A 20,978-nucleotide genomic window follows, 5' to 3' on the forward strand; every position below is an offset into this window, starting at 1 on the left:
CTATACAAAGTAATAAAAAGTAAGAAACACACTTGCACATATTCAAGATAATTGCAAAAATATGAAATAGAATTTATATAAAGAAAGAAAATATAACGCTCTTGAAAAATAAAGGCCGATTATTGTAATTTAGTTGTTAATGCTGCTGTTAATCATTGTTTGTACCTACTGAGATTACTGGCGTACCATGTCATGTGTCTTGTAAGGCTTATATATTATCGACCAAGTCCAAAAAAGATACATCGCGTTTACATCCCACCTCGAGAGTAAGAGAGAAAGAGAAAGAACCTTCGTTGGCCGTAAAGGCGGGTCTGCCAAAACCTTGTCAAGTTATGTCATGGGCTTGTGCCCGTATGCGACGGAACTACGCAGCTACGCCGCCGCATCGAGCTTGGCGGGATAGTTAATGCGTTCGCACCGAGTTACTCATCAAAGTTCCGTTACGTAAACCCGAACGAATTAAATGCCCGGACGTCTTCCCGACGAATATGACGCAAATTTTTGAATATATATATATATATATATATATATATATATATATATATATATATACACACAGCATAAAAAATATTTGACATTAACAAATGTTCTTAACAGGACGATAATAATCTTAAATTCACGAGATTATTTTTGAAGTAGCTAATGAGTCAATTTCGATGCTCACGTCCACCTACGGCTAGTCTATATGGACTTATTGCAATAATTACGTGCGCGCACACTTATTAACGAATATTTGCCAATTAAATTTTCTGGATGTCCCTCGTAGTCTTCATTAGTATAACGACTAACTTTCACGCATTTCTTCGCGTTACATCCTGCGTTTCAAGCAATCCGCAGTATCACGGTTGCCCAGTAAATTTTATCGCAGCGAAACGCAGAGACAAGCTGGTCAATAAGACCGAGGAAACCCCTGCTGAGACGAGGATTGCGAAAGAAGAAGAAAGAAAGCTATTATATTAAGTCACGAGAATTGCTCTAAAAAAAGAAGCGAACCAAATGAAGAAGGGAGGCACGGACATACATATAAGTAAAGTGTGTTATTTAAGAATTTATATTTTGTAGATCAATTTGAAATGATATACTTGAGGTCATTCTCATTATATAATTCACTGTCATACTGTCTTTAAATATGAAGATATTTATATGAAATTTGCATATCCGTGGTTTATTTCTTTTTCTTTCTTGAAGAAACATTGGTGACTCACAATCCTCACAATTAGCATATATAGGTTTTATATTTTTACATAATTTCTATTCAATAGACATTGATTTACAATTTCTATATACATATATTTGTTGTTACAAGTGAAAACATATACATATATTTAAAGGGAGAAAGTGAGTTTATAGAAATTTAATTTTATTTAATCTTATTCTTATCCTCCCCCTCTTATAATCTTTTCTTTCGTGAAACATGTCCACCAGATAAGAAACTATATACAAATTTTCCTTTGTAGTAATTTCTTAACCAATTTACCCTTGGCAGAACATGACGATGCACGTTTCTTCGTCGAGAGTACGCAAGGACTTTTACGCGCTGTTTAAAGATAATAAAATCCTTTACGATATTAAAGTGGTGGCGGCGGCGGCGGCGGCGGTGGCGCGGCGGCGAGAGACGCATCGGACATCGCGATCTTTCTCCGGCGTGTAAAACGATCTGCGGCGAGTTAGCAAAACGACGGTAATTAAAGTTACTGGGGAGCGTTAAAGCGATCGGCCACTGGCAATCGGCCACTCGGAATCGCGCAAATAACGGCGAACATCAGCATGGGGCTGATGATACCATAGTTTTCGCAGTCATCTTACTGCTTTTTACCGTAAAGGAGTCGCTTTATTTTTCTGCAAGTGTGAAGTATCATATCCCAATCGCGAAATATCATCCTTCCTTCAGGAATAACGATGAGCACGATTTGAAGTTAAATACCAGTTGTAACGTACTTCGCACACGCGAAGCAACGCAGAAATTATATATTTCGCATGTAAGTGAGATATACGTCCTTAGATATACGTCCAACACTAGCAATGCTTATTAAGCAAATAACGAAAATCTAAATAGAAGAAGTGATTTTTCTGTTCGCGATATGTATACGCAATATGAAATTTCGTGTCATTGGACGTACTGGATATTCACGTTGGGTCTGGCGAGCGGACAAATCGAACGCGCGTCTTCTTTAACGAGCGAAGCGAAATGCCAGTGTCATTTTACATGGCAACTTACATGCCTCAACACTGGTTGGATCGGCGCTAAACGCCGGTCTTGCAACGTGATCCTTGTTAGAATCAAGAATACAAATCATCTTTCTTTATCTGCAGATGCAGAATTTTTCGAATAGTAAACGATGAATTTACAATCTTAATAACCAATTAATGTATAACATCTGTAACTGAATAGATCATGCGATTGGTAAAACAAATATTCAAAAATCATCTAGAAGAAAGAAAAGAGAGAGTCGCGATTAAAATGATAAGCCATTTGTACGATTCTATGGATCTTACGACAGCGAGACTTCGTATCACCAAAAGAATAATCCTAATAATTTACAAACCAATATCTTCTTCAGAATAGACACAATTACTTCTCAACAATCAGAAAGAAAACAGACCGAAATAACTTTTTTTTAAATGCTTTCAATTTATTCATTGCATTATGCATTGAGCGTTCACGTACTGAATTCACTGAGTTATCCGAGGCAGATCAGAGAAGAGCCGGACGTTTCCGGAAGGGAAGGACGCATAATGCAACAGTTGCATCGTCATCTCATGAGATTCCCTTCTGCTTGACGCGTTGTCGCATCAGGCAGACGAGTCTCATTTGCGCCAAATGTTCCGAAGCCCATCGGGAACGCCCGAGATCGAGGCTTGCAAGCTACCTTGTAGCTCGCACGAACCTAAGGTGGGAGCTTTGGCCGAGCTTTCAACTACGAGCGACGAACGCGATCGTAGTCGCGCTTGCGCCATCGTGACGGCTGTTTCTCGCGGTCACCCGGTATTAACTATAGGTACACACCTACCGACGTCGTCGTCGTCGTCGAACCGCATGGCGCCAGTTTGAAGTACGCTCCTCTTGCGGATGCACTCTTACGTGACGCGTGTGGCATAGTTTCGTTTGTGTCTCTTCGTGTCCAGCCTAAACATCAGTCTACCCAGATTCGATGTCGGAAGAAGATTTTATTGATCACGATCGATGATTCCGAGAATAATGACAGTGACATTTGGTTTTCCGTTCGCGTCGGGATCTATAGAGATGTACATAGTGGCAGCTAGTCGGAAAACTTAATAGCAGAGACTGCATTGTATTTATATTCTGCGGTATAATTACATCTTGAAAGACGTCTGAGCGAATTAATATTAGTGCACGTATTCGTTTTCACGAGCTCGAATCATAAGTATGACCCGCGACGACTCTGCTCCAATACGGTTATTGATTTGAAGAATTTAATATTTTTGAATCACTTGGGATTTATTTCGATAAATAGGAAAGGTTTGGAGAAATCGTACTAAACAAAGAAATTTTTGTTCTCAATTCGTTATTGGATACAGAATGCATTTTCTTCTATTTAATTCTCATACATCCTGAGAGGCCAATGTCGCTATAACATTATAAATAATTGTCAGAAGATAAAACAGCGTCATGTTTAGCGTCACATTTATCTCATCGTCACGATTATCTTGATTACTCGGTCAGTTTATTCTATTTGTAATATATTTGTAGTAAGGAGTAGTGGTGAGGAAAGACGCGCTTAGTCAGACAGCGCGACTTTCCCCGTTTCATCTTACGAGGAACACCCGAGATATTTCGTGCGAGACGCGAGAAGCTGCGTTTTATCGTGCGTTATTGCGTCTATTTCCGACGAGGACTATTACTGGCGCTTATATATAGCGTGCATTTATCTAATTAATAGCTATTAGCCGCGCAGCCTCCGATTCTCGGTTGACTTGTCGGAGCGATGTTGTGCTAAGTCGAAAAGCTTCCGGGCGCCTTCTTCCGCGTGACACCTGTCAGTAGTTTAACCGAGCGATTTACATACTGCTACCCACATCGCCCGATCTATGAACTTGCGCGACCTATGAGAAATACTTAAAAAATATCTTCGTAGGTTACAATGGAATTATCATAGCGCGTGAGAATTTCTCTTTCTTCTTTATCCGCCTTAAAGTCTCTTTTTATAACTCTACGTTAATTTATTTCTCTACGCGTGGTTAAGTATATTTTGTACATAAGCTTAATTTTTATTTACGAGAAATGGAAGATGCAATCCTTTTTCGAGATGTTTTCGCGTGACTTTTGCGATACGTGCTGCATTTCGCAGATGATCATAATGACGATTATTGTTCCACACATATGTGTCAAGATGCGCCGGGAGTCCTAGTTTTAGATTCCCCTCTTGGCAGAGCGAATCTGTGACTGACTAACGGGCACCCTCTCTACCGCGATGATTCACCTTGCGGGAGAAATAGCTATTTTCCAGATAAAGCCGTTTCCGCGGTGGAAAAGCGTACGTGCCCTATTAAATAAACGTCATTGCTCTTGATTATAGTAATCCATTAATTCAGTCGATGCGTGCCTCGTAGAGTTATACCGCCTTCTCTTGACTTACGTCAATCCCCTTTATACAGTTTTCATCGCCGGGGCCGGCCGGCATGTTTTATTCAGCGCGTACAACAGAATTGTGCAAAAATAGCAATTCGGAGTTAATGCATTTCCACGAATCACGTGGAAAATGTCAACATCGAGGAGCCCGCATTCTTTTCATTGCCTTTCTGCGATTCGAATAATCGAAAGGCCACACGTCGTTGTTAACATATATCATCTAATCGTGCAAATTCTTTTTTGTAAACTTTTAGAAAGTAGAGATTAACTTTTTTTCACTTCAATTAATTTCCAGAAACAAGCGAATATTGAATATTTACATATTTTTATTTTAGAGATATAATATTAATTTGAGTCTATATTTAAACATTTTATATTAAATATTTATAAATGTTAGAATTAATATTTTATAAAAATTTGGAAGATATCATTTAAGGAAATGCAACTGGAGTGGAATATTATATATCATTTCTAGTGACTGAAAAATTATGATAATTTATTACATTGATTTTAATTTAATATAGAATCATAAAGATACATCGATATATTCTTATGTTCGAAGAAATTTCGTTATTAGAGTCTAAAAATTTTGCCGTTTTCTTTCGGACGAACCAAAGTCAGACGATACGAGAAGTCGATCGCGTCCCGCTATCTTCACTGTCAGATTTATCGAGATAATCTACTGGCCGGACAGCATACGGCACTTCGATGTTATTCGCTTAACGCATACATGAGAAACCACGTATGATCGTGAACGCGTTCCTTAAAACCCATCTTGGCAAGTCGATCGTGCGTATCGATCGAAAGATTAGCTTCACGAACTGACGCTCGCGTTTTTCAAAATTACTCGAAGTCATCTGACATTAGTGTTTGATGCATAGCTGGATAGCAACGTACACTTGCTTGACGAGTAATAAAATACTTTTAAAGATAACTTGAAAAAAAGAAGTAAATTTAAAAATAGATAATGTTGGACAAATCAATTCCTATTATGTAATTGCTTTAACAAATATTCATCAGTGATTGGATAAAAAAGTTAATTACGAATATTTGAAAAGTCATATAGAGCATTAAATAACAACAAAATTAATCACAAATTATTTAAAAATATCAGATTTAAAATTGAAAAAAAAAAACAAAATAAAATAGATCAGATTTATTTGTCAAAATTTCGTACTATCCAGTCATTACTCATGCATGTAATTCAACGTACTCAACCAGGTCGATTTTATCAGAAATGCATGTGTCAGTGAGATAAAAAGACAGAAAAAGAGAGAGGAAAGAGAAAGGGCGAAAGGATGAAACCGATCAAACAAGGCTACCCTCGAAACGTCAAATAAATGGCTAGTTATTAACTGGGCCGGTAGCCGGCAGTCAGTCTCATGACTGACGATGTACGTCTTTGATGTCGAGGGCGATTCGATCTCTGCTCCTCCGGATCCTTTTTCGCTGCGCGTTCGGGCGGGACGAGGGGCCGACGATCTTTCCTCACTATAAATAACCGGACGCGACTGTGAATCGCGGCGATTTCCGCAATGAAAATAAATTCAACGATATGTATGTGCGTGGCCGCGCGTGCGAGCTAGCGCCCGCGTTACGTTCCTCCGTCGTGCATCCCCGGCACACGACACGTGCGCATAGCGGCGCGCTGCAATTATTTTCGCGAAGACAGCCGCGGCACCCACTCGCCGCCGATCGTAAAATAAACCGTGAATATCGATTTGCCTAAATTATAAACTACGCTCACGATGTATGACGCCGACACGGTGTTTGCGTTATGGATGTCCACATGCGTCTCGTTTAACGCCAAGAGATAAACCAGATTATCTCGCGCGGAATTGATGTGATCACGGTATGCTCACGACCTGAGTATTCCCAGTTTACGATGTATTCTGTATCCAGATAATGCGGCCACACTCTCTCATTTGCATTTTTCATTCTACTTTCATAAATAATTTGCAATGTTTGCATGTGTAATATTTATTCTTGTAATCTTTAATTTGTCTGTAATTTTCAATATTTAGTTTTTAATCAAAAAATATTTTTAGAAGATATAATATGTCTATTTTCTTTATCCACTAATATACAGACTAATTAAATTTCTCAATATTTTATATTTATTATTTAAAACACAAAAAAACGTGCATTTTATTTTACATTTTATATTATCTTTTTTAAAAAAGTTTGGAAAATTATATACAATATAGCTTCCGAGAGGCATTATTAAAACTAACTTCCAACTATGTTACAACTGTAAACCCCCTTAAAAATAATAAATTTTGTAGAATACGAGTTTATTTCTTATAGGACATATTGCCAAGTTCAGGATTAATGGAGAAATTCTTCTATCCTCAAGCTATAAGTTTTCTTCAAGTGAATATCGCTATAATTTCAATAATAGACAACCATTTCGGTGACTATAAACTTTTAATTAAAACATTGAATAAGAATAACCATATATTACCTTTGAAAAGTATCTTTAAACAACACCCTTTGTACTGTTATAAACTATCTCGCTTATTTCGGGGCTAATGTAAATTGATTAACCGAGATGAACACAGTTTCGAAAAAAGTTAAGATCTTCGAAAACGACAACGAAGAAAATGAAAGCGACGAAGAAGAAACCATGACGCCGATTACCGATTCGGCACCCTGAACGAGCGACTACAGAGGCGTCACACGACGCCGACCTTACTTTCGGGGCCGACCTCGGGCCCGACGAGGATGAGCCCGAAGGGGCCCGGGAGCCAGGAAGGCCCGAAGATGGAGGTGCGGGTGTCGTGCGTCCCGACGCCCGGCGCCGAGCCGCAAGGCGTTCGCGTCCGTATACCGGAGCCGAAGAAGCGACCCATGAGCCCGCCTGTTCTCGAGTCCACCGCGATGCGCACCAGGTGTCCGTCCGTTCCGGAGAAGGACTTCTACAGGAAGACCTCGTCGTTGGAACGGCGGGACCGTTACCCAACTCTGTCCGGTGCGGAGATCAAACGGGGCCTTATCCCCAATTCCGCGGAACCGCTACAGTCGCGCAGACGGAACCCGATGCTGGACCGGAAGAACCGATACCCGACCATCACCGGCGCGGAGCTCCGACGGAGTATGGCGATCGGCAAATGTCCTCTCGAAGACGGCCTGGATCTCAGCCTGGCGCCGTGGCCCGGCATGAAGTGGGCCTGCGTCCGAGTGCTGCATCTCTACTGCAAGGTGTTCGACCAGTTCGAGCTGTTTGAGCTGATCGTTAGGTAATTGCATGTGGCGGTTGATGACTTGATAAATGTGGCTCGTACCAATAAAAATGAATGCACACTTGTGAATTTAGATCATGTTTTATTAACATATAAAGACCTTTAATATCTTGTTCATAACGTATATTGGATTTTAGATTCCATTTAAAGCAATTATCAGAAAAATATTACGCATTGTAAAGTTCGGAAAACTTCAATTTTTCTATCATCAAATTATTTAACGTAAAATCATACAGTCAGAATAAAAAAATCAATTTGTTAATACGAAATTATAAACTCAAACGTAACATTTGTAACTATAGCTTGAAAATTCTTCTAATAAATTCTGTGAATAAAGATTTTCTTTCCCAATAATTTATAGAGAAAGAATAAAAGTGCTTTTTTGGAAGAGAATTTCAATCAAGTCAAGCTTTTGATTCCACTGACTCGGAATTGCTGACCGGATTTGTCCACGAAAGATTACGCGGTCCATCTATCAATCGGGTTTTAGGAGATCGCTAACGTCCAGTGAACATAGCGCGAACGCAATTAGCTGCCGTTAGTATCTATTAGGTGAAAGCTTCTAACAGTTTCCCCAGTGCTTTACGATGGAAAACGACGGGCAAGCAGCGCCAAGCCAAACCCGACCGAATGATTTATGTTGGACTACGTTTGTAGGTTAATGAAGTTGATTTTTCACGCTGCCACGTTTGCTTGCGAACCAGATATTATTAAGCACGCAGCCTCTCTTGCTTCTTCTTATCGTTATGTTTTCTTATTACATAAGATGCAAAGGATCTATCATCCTATGATTCTTTGACTAACAGAATTACAGAAATAATTTTTTTCCTCTAATATATCTAACAGTATTAATTACAACCCAATCCTTATAACGCGAGAGATGTTTTTTCGTCTGTTCGTTTTTCTTTTTGCTTAGTCGTGTTAATATAAGTCGACGACATGACACGTCGCGTTTCTCCACTCGACTTTTGCACTTTTTCTTCTTTGCGCGTTCTCGACATGTCTTACGCCTCTGTAAAAAAAGAAGGATCTCTCTCTCTTGGAATTTACCGTGCTATTCCGCGCGTCACGCCTCCCACTTAAAATTAATTTGCCATATCGATATCTGATATGACACCGAAATAAAATAAAATTCCTCTTTGATGTTTTTAAGTCTCGATTATGGAATCATAAAGTAAATGGATGAAGATATATTATCAAGCATATTATCAAAGCAAATAATGAATTTCTAAAAATGGTGCGTGCAAGAAGTAATTTCGCGTGAATTCTTGCGAAAAAAAAGTTAAGGTATAATTAATGTCTGCCAAAATTTGTTGTCAAATTTATGATCTTTAAAAATAGAAACCGATAAAAAATAGGTGTCATAAATTCAGCAATATGTTTCGTGCAAAAGATACATTTTATATGTAAATTTAGTAGCACGTTTCGCGTAAAAGATACATTTAATATGTATCTTTTTGCTCATATCCATGACTCACTGAGCGTGTCAGTCTTTTTTGTCATAATTAGGTAAGAGTTAAAAATAAAAAAGGAATTTCGAATGTTATGTTTGCAATCCGTATGACGGCAGTAAGTGCAATGTATACGCGCGCGGCGATCGTCGATGTGAGTTACGTTCGAGTGAATTACGATCCACGTGCAAGTATAACGTAACACGTCCGCCGAATTAACGAGGCGTCAACGTTAATTTGCACCCAACCTCGCGTAAAATATCGCATTCGACAAGGCATAAGATTAAGTCTGGCTGTAACGAGAGCATCGGAGAAAGGGACGAACGGACGCTTTCCAAGATCTACGAGGATTTTTTTTTATAGCGCAAGATTCCTCGTAAAACCGCGAATTATGGCTCGCTGGCAAATAAGATAATTGTACGACTGACATTATCAACGTGACATTACGGAAATCGCCGATGATACGCCCCCGGAGACGCTTCGCACGACAAGAAGTATCGTCCTTGACATCTTGCATTTTTTTATAACAAACTTTATCCTTCATCGATTCTAAAATTTTAGATATTATAAAACAGGAAGCCACAAAATAGGATTAAAAAATAATTTATTATTCTGTTACTATATAATAAGAATATTTTTTATAAAGTGAACATTTATTGAAAATATGCATTAAAATATTAAATGTAATTAAAACCTTGCAGAATTTTGTACTATTCTATAATGCATAATTGGAAATTATATATAATATCAAAATCATATAATTTGTTATACATAAAATATTAAATTAAAAAGAAATCAAACACAAATGAAATTTCATTGCTTATTAATAACTTATATATAAATTTTATTTACAATTTAAGTAACAATATATAATGTATACATTATAGGGAGAAAAATGTACATACAGAGAAAAAAATGTCATGCATTCAAAGTGAAATTAATAACCCTGTTAAGATGGATATAATTGCGATAAAAACTAACAATAAGTAAGAATTTATATTTTAAATAAGTAAAGCAAAAAATAAATTACTATCAAATAATAAATATTAATTTGCAACGGATGTTCGTTTTTCTTGTGCAAATGGGTCTTAAAATAAAGACAAGAAGCATGGATAAAAAAAAGGAAAAAAATAAATTCCTACCAACGCGATAATCGAGTCCTTATCCAGCTGTTATCGTGTACAAGGGGCATAGGATATAGCTGCGAGAGAAGGTCTCCCTGGCATTAGCGGCAAGGGTCTCGACGACCTTGGGGCCGACACGTCCGGAAGGGTGCGGTAAAGCCGCGATAAACGTCCGGCGCAAATGCATCCCCTTGATTATACGATCGCCGTTCGATACGGTAGTGCTGGTATCGATCCGCGGCCTCTCGCGCGCGCTCTTTTCGCCAGTAAAAGTTTCCTGTCGCACCCACGCGTCACGAACATATGGGTATTGATATCTTTCGCACACCTCGCTACAAATATTATGTATATATTACTTATGCTAATCGGTCGCGTCTGTCGCAAGACTATTCGCCGATCCATCGGCGTTGCTGCGAATGAGATACAAATATAGAATGATGCAAATATCTCTGCGACGCGTTCTTAATGTATTTATATTTTTGCAATACGGTAATAATTCTTTCTTTAACATTTATTGAAATCTATTTTCGGTCTTGGAGTCTATCTTTTTGTATTCTTGTAATTTTTTTATATGCAACGATAGCGACATTTATATTGTCCTCACCTTTTTGCAACGCGTCTTACTTGATTAACATCCCACTTAATCAATGTTTGATTTAATTAACTAACGCCAACAGTGATGTTTAGCTTTACGATGTGGTAAAAGTAATTAGTAAATAAGTATCGCAAAGCTATAGGCGAACGTTTAACGCAACAATGACAAATAACAGCGTTATTGTAGGATTAAAGAGAAAATATAACCCAAATTTCCCCAAAAATTGTTGGCATTCGGCCTAATTATGTGATTATCGACGCACGAGCATGACATGTAAAGGTAATAAAAGTTTATTGGATACCTCATCACAGCGCCCCAGGGTCTAGAGTTAATGAACAACAGACACGCAGCAAATATTTATCAGAGGACCTCTTTTCTTGGACGAAAGAGATTTAATCGAAAGACTTTAATTGAGTCGCGAGATCTTATAATAATCTTTATCATTCTGTAATTAAAATCGGCCCGCCATAAAGTGTCCGGATAATGGAAAAGATTTCGTTGCGCATGTTGAGGAACTGATACTTAATAAAAATATGTTTTTCTTTCAGAAAGAACTGCACTAGCTGCAAGTGTCCCCGCGAAGCCCATGATGTCTGCCACGAAGAATGGGTGTCCGTCAGATCCCGATTGGGACTTAAAGGCGACGAGTCGAACGGGCCCATCGGCGTGGATCCGAGAGAAAGAGGCCTCGCTTGGGCACCTCCTGGACTTCCATCGCACAAGGTCAGCTTTTTTCGTTGTTCTTTATATTTTTGTATATTTTGTAAAAACGAATATTAAAAGTATAATTTATAAAAATTATATACGAGTTATGTAGTAGATGAAGAAATATCAACAGATCGCTATGTATAGAAAGCAAAGAATATTTCTTAAATATTGTAGAAAATATTATAAATCGCGCCTCTCTTCTCTCTCTCCCTTTTTTGCCATTAAATTATAAATAATTTTTACAATATTCTTTGAAGATTCTTCGATTGCAATTCCGTTCAACGTTCTCATATCAGCGCAAAATATTTATCTTATTTTTTAATAAAAGCATTATTACTTTTTATTTTCTAATTTGACACAATTTTATCTATCGCAATTCTAATCTTTGGATGTCACGAAACGCGTCTATCACCGTTCACATATACACACAGAACTCGCAGTGCTCGCACAGCTGACAAAGGTGGTTTCCCTAAACGGCCGTTTGCGGTTTATATCGCGAAGCGAATGGGATAATAACGGGTGGTTGTGGGCGGAGGAAAGGTAGGAGCGAAGCGTGCATAGCGAAATAGACGTGCGAGACGTTTGACGGCCGACGAGAATCTTGGCCTGCCGCCAACCTTCAATATTTTTCGAAAAATCCCGGCGCGAAGCTTTACGGCTCAGAACTGGTCTTTATCACCGCCGGTGTGCTTTATTACGGACGCTCCTTATTTTTTTACGAGCCCGGGCCACTTGCGGCCGATTGGCACTGTGATGCATTTACGATGTTTTCATCTTGATGCTCGTAATATTAAAATCGCATCGCGTAGATCGTTTGCACATCTTGCTGAAAACAATATTACGAAAAAAAATCATGATTTTTATACAGAAGCTGAAATAAGCGATGTTCTTTGGAAGCTTATATTCTGTAGTTATTTTAAAGAAAAATCACATTACTTGTTTGTATATATTTGCAACCTAAATTCTATTAGCATTCACAAGTAAAGATACGATTGCAGCTTATGTAATTGAAACTGACAAATTATTTTTCGCAGGTGGAAGAATATTTCTCAATGCTACCGGAGATCGCTGTACCAAGACTCGGCACGCCCGGCGAACGGCACAGAGATCGTCAATTAGCGATCCAGTTGCCTAAACAGGATTTAGCAAGGGCTTACTGTCGCCACTTGGATCCCAAACATGCCAGCAGCGCGGACGATTTCATGGCCGCCAGGAATGAGATCGCCCTGGACATCGGTAGTGTGCAGGAAGTTCCCGAGAGAGATCTCGTGAGTAGAGTTTTCAGTTTTCAGCACCACGCATTAAAAAAAATTCTGAAAATTAATTTATAAAACCAATTCTAAATTTTATATCACATAGAAATTAATTTTTATATGATATAAAATTTTTAATACAAGAATTTCTCACAAGAATTTTACAACGCAAAATGAGATCTTTCCGTAAAATGATAGGGTAATGAAACTTTGACGTAAGAAATCAATATTGAGAGTAACAAACGCAAATCCGCGTCAACAGCAAAGTTTCTAATGTGCAGGCTTTTGTCTTCCAGGAGTGCGGCGTGTGCGAATCGTCCCTGAAATACGGCAGCCTCGCTGTGTCAGCCAGCAAACTGGGTCTCCTTTATCACCCGACATGCTTCAGATGCACGGATTGCAAAGAACTCCTGGTCGATCTCGCTTATTGCGTGCACGACGACATGCTTTTCTGTGAGAGGCATTATGCGGAACAACTTAAACCGAGATGTGCAGCGTGTGACGAGGTGAGTATCGACATTTATATACGCACGGAAAAAGAGAGCCGTTTACATTTTACATGAAATAATACGGCGACCATTGCCGAATTCAGATTGATTGTTTCGCAAATTGTTACCGCGTAAAAAAATTGTGGTACTTTGACTAGCTATATAATATGAAATGTTATAATTTGATGATCTTTATATCTTTACATTTATTTGCAATTTCCTTTGAATTAAAAAAATTGGTATCATATATGTATAAAAACATATATTGCATTATAATTTTAGTCAGTAAAAGAATTACAGAAAATATGAATTACACAAATATATCAAAATATGATAAAACTAAGAATTCGAAAAAGAGATATGTCAATTATTTCTGTATGGCAAATATCTTGATTTGATGTTTGATGATTTTTATGGTTTACATGATGTTTCCATATAAATACAAATAGATAATTTTAAAATCACAAGTAAAAATATCATGTTCAAGTAAAAATCAAGTAAAAATCTCAAATAAAAATCAAGTTCAATTGAATTGTGTAACATACTAGCATCAAGATGTTTCAAAATTATTCAATAACAGTTGCATAAATGAATCCATAGTTGATGATGTAAAAATAATCAGAGACATTGGGATGGATAAAACATTATTTAAAAAAATATCCGTCGTTTATACAAAACAATAGTAGATAATATTTATTAAGAACAGAATTATCGTTGGGCGTTAACGAAGGAAAGCCGTCGCAGTAGTCGAGGTAGGTAATTGTCAGACCTCAGTGGTTAACGAGTTTATCCTCAGCCATCTGCCTTACCGGCAACGGTACGTATCTATCTTAATGCAACAGTCCGTGAAACTGGCATTGGCGATCGTACGAATGCCCGTAAAATGCTCGATAAAAGCGAAATTGTATAAAACGCTAAACAATAAGAAATGTAAATATATGAAGGATAAAAAAAATGAAAAAGATCACAATCACTGTATTTCATGGTTTACAATTTAAGACCGAGAGGCTGCACAGAATCGATTATGCGCAATCCGATCGTATCTGTACTCGAATGCGCTCTTTCCCGGGATGTCGACGGAGTCGTCCTATCCATTTAAGGCATTCTCGCGACGCCGGTAAGGCTATACCTCGTACCGTACATCATTTCGCCAGACGTTTATTACGCCGATGGCATTGCTTTTGCATTAAGAAAACCTGAAATCTCAAGTGACCCAAATATAAGCGCTGTCGTCAAGGTAGACGTTCAAGTCGTACGTCCCGGCAATTTGGTTTTCAATGAACGCATCTTTTCTTTAAGCTTTAACTGGTTTTTCACAGAGACGCGCATCTTCTTTTCCATTACAATATTACATACATACATTTGCGAGGTAAGCTAGCTGATCGGCATGTGTTTGAATTTTGCAATATATACAATTGCAATTCAATCTTTTAGCGTGAGCCTTTCAATTATCTGCGCTTTCTAATACGTTACAACACACATGTAATTCCGTTTGTCGTCTTTGTTTGCACGTTGCGAAATACTACGTAAACTGGCAATGTAGCAATAAAAGGGACTTTAGCCCTCTCTTAAAATATCTGAAGAATAATATTAAATGTCGCGCAATTGCATGCCGTTGTTTCGCTTGTTGCGTAGAAACTGGGCCACTTTCGGCTTTATTTAGATGAACGAAAATAGAGATCGAGTAAGATAGCGGAGGAACATCATAGTCGGCCGTTCGTCACTTTCGGAACTGCGCAATGCAAATTATATTGCGACAACACGAACCGCCGATTTATGCGCCAAGATTCTCAGTTTTTCATTGTGATCTGTCAAGACAGTTGGCGGATCATAACAATTTACACGAAATATTACGCCAGAGAAGTTGACAATAATATATTTTGCAATTTAGAAACGTTACAAGTTTTCAAAAACTAAATTTATCATAATAAACTTATTTATACATCGATCAAAAATTATGTCATTTTATAGTTTTATTCGGTTTAAAATACGCGGAGAGTCTTTTATCTTTTATCGCTTCAAATTCAAAGATTGTTGACGCATTAATATTGAAATTCAACGAAAACAACTTCAGAACTAAAGATTTAAAAAAATCTGTCATAAAAATAAAAATTCTTGCGGATTTTTCGGGATTTCTTACGGAATAAAATTGATATCAGTACTTTATTCTCAAACTTATCGAGAATTACTACGAATTTATTTCAGATTAATCGATACAGTGAAAAAAATTACGATATCATGTGATTCCATGTAATGTAGGCTTACATACATAAGTCGAATTACGTAACGCGAGATTCTTCGAAGTTGCGGAATTCACCTACGAAAAGTGTCAGCTGTTTCGTTAAGAATTATTGCCTCAGGTTGGTTTTAAACCAACCGGAAACCTCGTTGGCCGGTAATCTATTTTGATTCCTTGTCGAAGCTCCCACCCCACGATGGGATCCAGAGACTGACCCGTTCGGGTCTTTTATTAGAGCCAGTCAGAGAGTTTCAGGAAGGGAACGAAAGACGACGAAAGCGCGCGAATCAATCGACGTAATATCCTTATTGCGGTAGTAGAAGATTCGTACTTTCTTTTTAAATCCATACAGAAAAGCGATATCTCTTGTCTTTCCGTCCGATTAACCAACCAAAAAAAAAAGTGACCGTGTCTTTCCCTGACACGAAATCCGTCGTGACGACCACGGCCTGCGGTCACTCGAGAAAGGTGGTTTTGGATTTCGGTAAGTGAAGTGCGCCAGCGCGTAGTCAGACACGGTTGCGCGATAATCGCTCGAGGAAAAGTGTTTACGGGTCGGCTGCCAAGATCGTCCGCAACCGCGAACGATCGGAAAGAAAAGTCGTCGCGTAAAAGTCATGGCGGGATGGTAAGGACCCTGGTGAAATGACCCACTCGCTATATCGATTTATATCTGTATATCTGATAATAAAGTACGCAAACACTACCCCAGAAAACAAAGTACACATTCCCCCCCTCCCCCACTCGCACCCGCGCGAACATCTCGTAAAATTACGACGCGCCTAAGGATACAAAACAATTTACACAAAGACAATTCGCGCTGTACATATTTGCAATGTCGCGACGGTGTGAATTAGAGATTGTTCCGTCTACGATAAAAATGATGTGATAATGGAATATATACAGTGACAACCGATTGGGACTTGCAGTAAAAATTAATGTATTCTAATAACGCAACTTTAATGCAAAAGATTGTGCAATATAAAGACAACTTACATCGGTGCAATTTGCGAAAATATTTACGATATAAATCGCGCAGAATGCGGATCGTATAAATGGAGCTCTCAATTTTTGTAGGAGTAGGTACGCGATTTTTTGGCACGGTCGTTGGAGCTTTCTGTCGAGACTTTGCGAGTGTTCTGAGCTCCGAACAAGCAAGTGGCGGGTTTTATATGAAAGCATGGCGTAACAATGACGCAACGTGTTGTAATAGCGTCACCGTAAAATTCTGGCATATTGTCTATTTCAAGCGAGCAGCGTTTTTACGACGTGCAACTGCTGCATGAAAATTGCTATATGATATACGAATTTAGAACGGGTCTGTAAATTATAATTTTTAATATCGATAATATCACATTTTTAAAGATTTTACCGTGAATTTTAGCTAGACAATTAAGTATCAATTTATATCTTTACGTGTACTTGTAAAAAGAAATTGTTTCTGGAGACATTATTGATGTACGATAAATATTTAACGATTTTTGATTATTTAGATAATAATTGTGAGACTTGTTTGAAAAATTGTCTGAATTACTTGTATATTATATTTCATGTAAATTAATCACAACAGTGCTTCAAGACGCGAAATTACATGGACACTCGTGTTAAAGTGATTTATCGAGCAGTCACTTCTTAAATCCGCTAATTTATTATTAGCACATAAACTGAAAATGTAACAGAAACAACGCATACAGTAAATATACTGCTCTGCGATTTGGCCAATTGTGCAAAACGAGGTTTTGCTTTTAGATGCGATTCATTATGATTTAATGTTAGTTAAAGCTTTTAGTAGCAAAAGATCATTATTAGTTGTCCGTTCAGCTCGATGCCAACTCGAACAGCTAAAAATGTATCTCTGAATGCGCTCATTTGTGTTAAATATAGCTCATTCACTCGGTTATAGTAGTGTAATCCAATTCTTTTAGAAAATTATACTTTAATCAGTATATCTAAAATTTTGTTTTAAATACCAAAGTATTTATTTATACATACAATATTTATTAATATTTAAGCAGATAATAAACTATTAAGGTTCGAATACCACGATATAATAGCATTTTGCAATTCGCTGATGAATGAGACATTTAACAAAAATAATTAGAATGTCAGTGACACTCTTGTTGGTAAGAAATGCTATGCGATGGCAAGGGGTTGCGCGCCTCTCGAACGCCAGGCATTCTAGCTAGGTCTTTGCACTTGACCATTTCCTGGTTGCCAGAGGTACGTTTCATCTTGATCGGCCAGACCGAGTCTGTCACTATTATAATTACTTCCGCGATTTTGATTAAAAATAAACAGTTTTGAAAAATATTTATAAGTACGGCAAATTATAATTTTTCAACTAATTTGAGAATGTTTATCTTGAAGTTTTAGCATGCGATTTAGCGAAATTTGGCTAAATTGTACTTACTGCAAATAATTAATTCGCTTTATAAATGATTCCATTAAAGAATCTTGCGAATAAAATATATTTGCTTCGCGCAAAAGCTGTTTCAAATTGCTTTGCAAAAAAATTGTAATATCTGATAGCGTAACAGATTGTACGGTCCAATAATAAATACTTCGCGACAAAAACGAGTTCGCAGCAATACGACGCAATTTGGGTCACGCGCCACCAACGTTACATTAAAGTTAAGATAAAAGAAACGACGGAGAGCAAAGAGAACGAGATAGAGATAGTGAGAGAGAAAGAGAAGAGCGTATATTAATGGGCTCTGTGAGTCGCGAAACGAGATCACGGTCGATTTGATGTAGGTGTATACCTGATGTCAAACCGAAGAGACGAGGGACTCGCGCGGTCCTGAGGGAATAATCCCGTCAGCGGCGACTAGACTTCAGTTCCGCCACTTTAATCTAATTCGGTCGGCTCGCGGCGAACGAGTTGCGGGGCTTTTCAGATCCGGTGGCACGCTTTTCTTCGACCGTGGCCACCGCCGCCGTTCGATCATCGACCGAAATAGCATTGGCATTGTTCCGTTTCCCTCCAGGAGAACCGGCTCTCTCGGGTGCGGGCAAGGAGGTCGACTAATTTCGACCTCCACCGCACCGCCCGCCGCCACCGCAACCGCCGTCGCGCTGCCGCTGATAGGATACGATGTCGCGAGCACGCGTTTTCTTCTACATCTGGATTACACGCCGATCGATCTCTCTCTCTCTCTCTCAAGAGTGTTTGGACGTTGCTTTTTTTTACGGTTCATCGATTAGCCATTACCTGCGAACGGCGCGCACACACGTGGGGAAGACCCGCTCCGAGTCCGTTCTTGGCTTTTACGGGCAGAGTCAAGGTCCTCCACTCACAGCGAGTCCAATTTGCTTTTCGACAAGGTGTAGTCCGATTGTATGCTCAATGCTTTAACGGCTTACCGTTCGGTACCATGACGCTATTTATAACGTCAAATTGATATTATGTTGACACCTGCTTTTTCTTATTTATTCTTTACACGTACTGTCGCCTTTTCCTCACATATTTCTGTTGAATATCTTATTAGTGATTCGTGGAAAACTTATTACATCAATATTTTTTTTTTAATAGATTGTCAAGATGCTAAAGATAGAAATTCGGTTCAGCGACAATTCACGAAATCGCTAGTCCATTTATTAATAATAAAGCAACGTGTTAAAAGTGTCATATGTGATTAGCAGGGATGATAAAATAACGTGCTAATCTGAAAGTTAATTTCAAAACTACCGAAAAACATTTTAAAGCTTCTTAATTATTCGCATATGGTCGAATCAAGAAAAAAAAACGTTTCGATATACATATTTAAGAGAGAAAGATTTAAAATAAAAATGTACATAAATTTAATTACGAATACATATAATTTACATACGCTGCGTAAGAAAATGATCTTTTATCGCATAGAGGTTAATGAGTTAAAGCGATGTGTATGTTCTCTCGCCATTATGGATCTGGCGAGTAACACTTTTTGGATTAATCGCGATTGCGTGCCAGTGGACACTCGACGCGTCGGATAATCTGACGAGTGAATTCGCGGAGCGAGACGTCGCAAGACGCAGCGCCGATTTATTTTGGTTTGCATCCCGATACGCTGTCGACGTACACGTTTATTTTCGGCGGCAGTCGGGGAAGTGGTCCGGACCGGTGGATTGCGCAGCCGATGCTCCATCACCCACTCGCGTGTCTCGCGATTCTTCATTCTCCGATTCCATTGCATGTCTTTATGAATTTTAATAGAGCGTATCGCGCCTCCGAAAAAAAAACGCCCAGTAAAATACGAATAAGAACATTACATTGAAAGTGTCGTAAGTGTTCTTAAATATTCCGAACTGAAAAATTAATTAAAATAACTTAAACAAATTATCATATAGCTATTTTTGAATATATTGGTGTAAGAACATTGTTTTTCTATCAAATGATTTCATAATTCTTTATCTTTTCTTCTTATTGCGAGATTTTTCATAAATCTAGTTCTTAACAGTAGTAAACGTTTTTTCGGAAATTCATCTGCAATTTTCTAAGTTTATCCAGAAAGAACGAACATTGGGAAAAATGTCAAAATGTGTCGGATATTTATTATCTCAGTACTTATCTTAACAGAAGTTTAAAAGAAAAGAGGTTTAAAAGAAAATGGTCTTCAACATGTGGTATCTTAAAGACTCTCGACAGCATTTATAGATAGCACATATCGTGTAAAATGGCACCAAGAAATGATTGAGTCATATCCTGCGTAGGACACTTGGCACTTAACGTTGAAAAATTCATTCATTGTTAATCAAACAAAGCGGACGAGATTAAGATTAATTGTAAGATTAAGATTAAACCTTGCGGCACAAGTACCTACAAATGCATCACTCAAAGACAATGCTCGATTTTAATTATATTAACGGGGTGTTGTGAGCGCACAACGCCCTTGGCAACCGAGTTGCCAAGCGTTAAAGAAACTCGACCCCAGCGACGAAACGTAGAGAGCAAGGTCCATCCACGAGGACCAATATCGCTGACGCGAAGGTCCCTTTTAGCCGACAAAACGGCTAACAGGGTCTTTACTCGGAAACGCCCGACTGCATGCAGCAATCTAAATCGATTGCGCAAAATTTCTTATACAAACGAATCTTATTCCTCGTAATTTATGCTGATACAATTAAATCTCCGGCACGCAATAAATCGTCATTACGATGTATCAGAACTATTTAATATTTTTGTGTTACATTTTATTAAATAGATATTTAAATGGATCTTAGATTAACTATATTTTCTTAATATTTTTAAAAATTTTGCTATTATTTGAAAGATTTATTTAAACATAGATAGTCATAATAATTCTTA

The 20,978-nt window shown here is 38.2% G+C and overlaps 1 protein-coding gene across 7 annotated transcripts in view; it reads left to right on the top strand.

Annotated features, from left to right (window-relative positions):
• Lmpt (four and a half LIM domains protein limpet) overlaps positions 1–20,978 on the top strand; it is a 119,864-nt gene that overhangs the window by 67,483 nt on the left and 31,403 nt on the right. For 5 of the 7 annotated variants that reach the window (XM_071782752.1, XM_071782761.1, XM_071782767.1 and 2 more), the window contains 3 exons: positions 11,552–11,726; positions 12,746–12,979; positions 13,246–13,470. In XM_071782752.1, the coding sequence (XP_071638853.1) occupies positions 11,552–11,726; positions 12,746–12,979; positions 13,246–13,470 (634 nt within the window). Of the gene's footprint in view, positions 1–6,947; positions 7,831–11,551; positions 11,727–12,745; positions 12,980–13,245; positions 13,471–20,978 lie in introns of those variants that run through there. The other 2 variants (XM_071782744.1, XM_071782737.1) reach the window with 2 other exon arrangements.

The sequence above is a fragment of the Temnothorax longispinosus genome, chromosome 1, assembly GCF_030848805.1.
Source record: "Temnothorax longispinosus isolate EJ_2023e chromosome 1, Tlon_JGU_v1, whole genome shotgun sequence".
In the NCBI taxonomy this organism is placed as follows: Eukaryota; Metazoa; Arthropoda; class Insecta; order Hymenoptera; family Formicidae; genus Temnothorax; species Temnothorax longispinosus.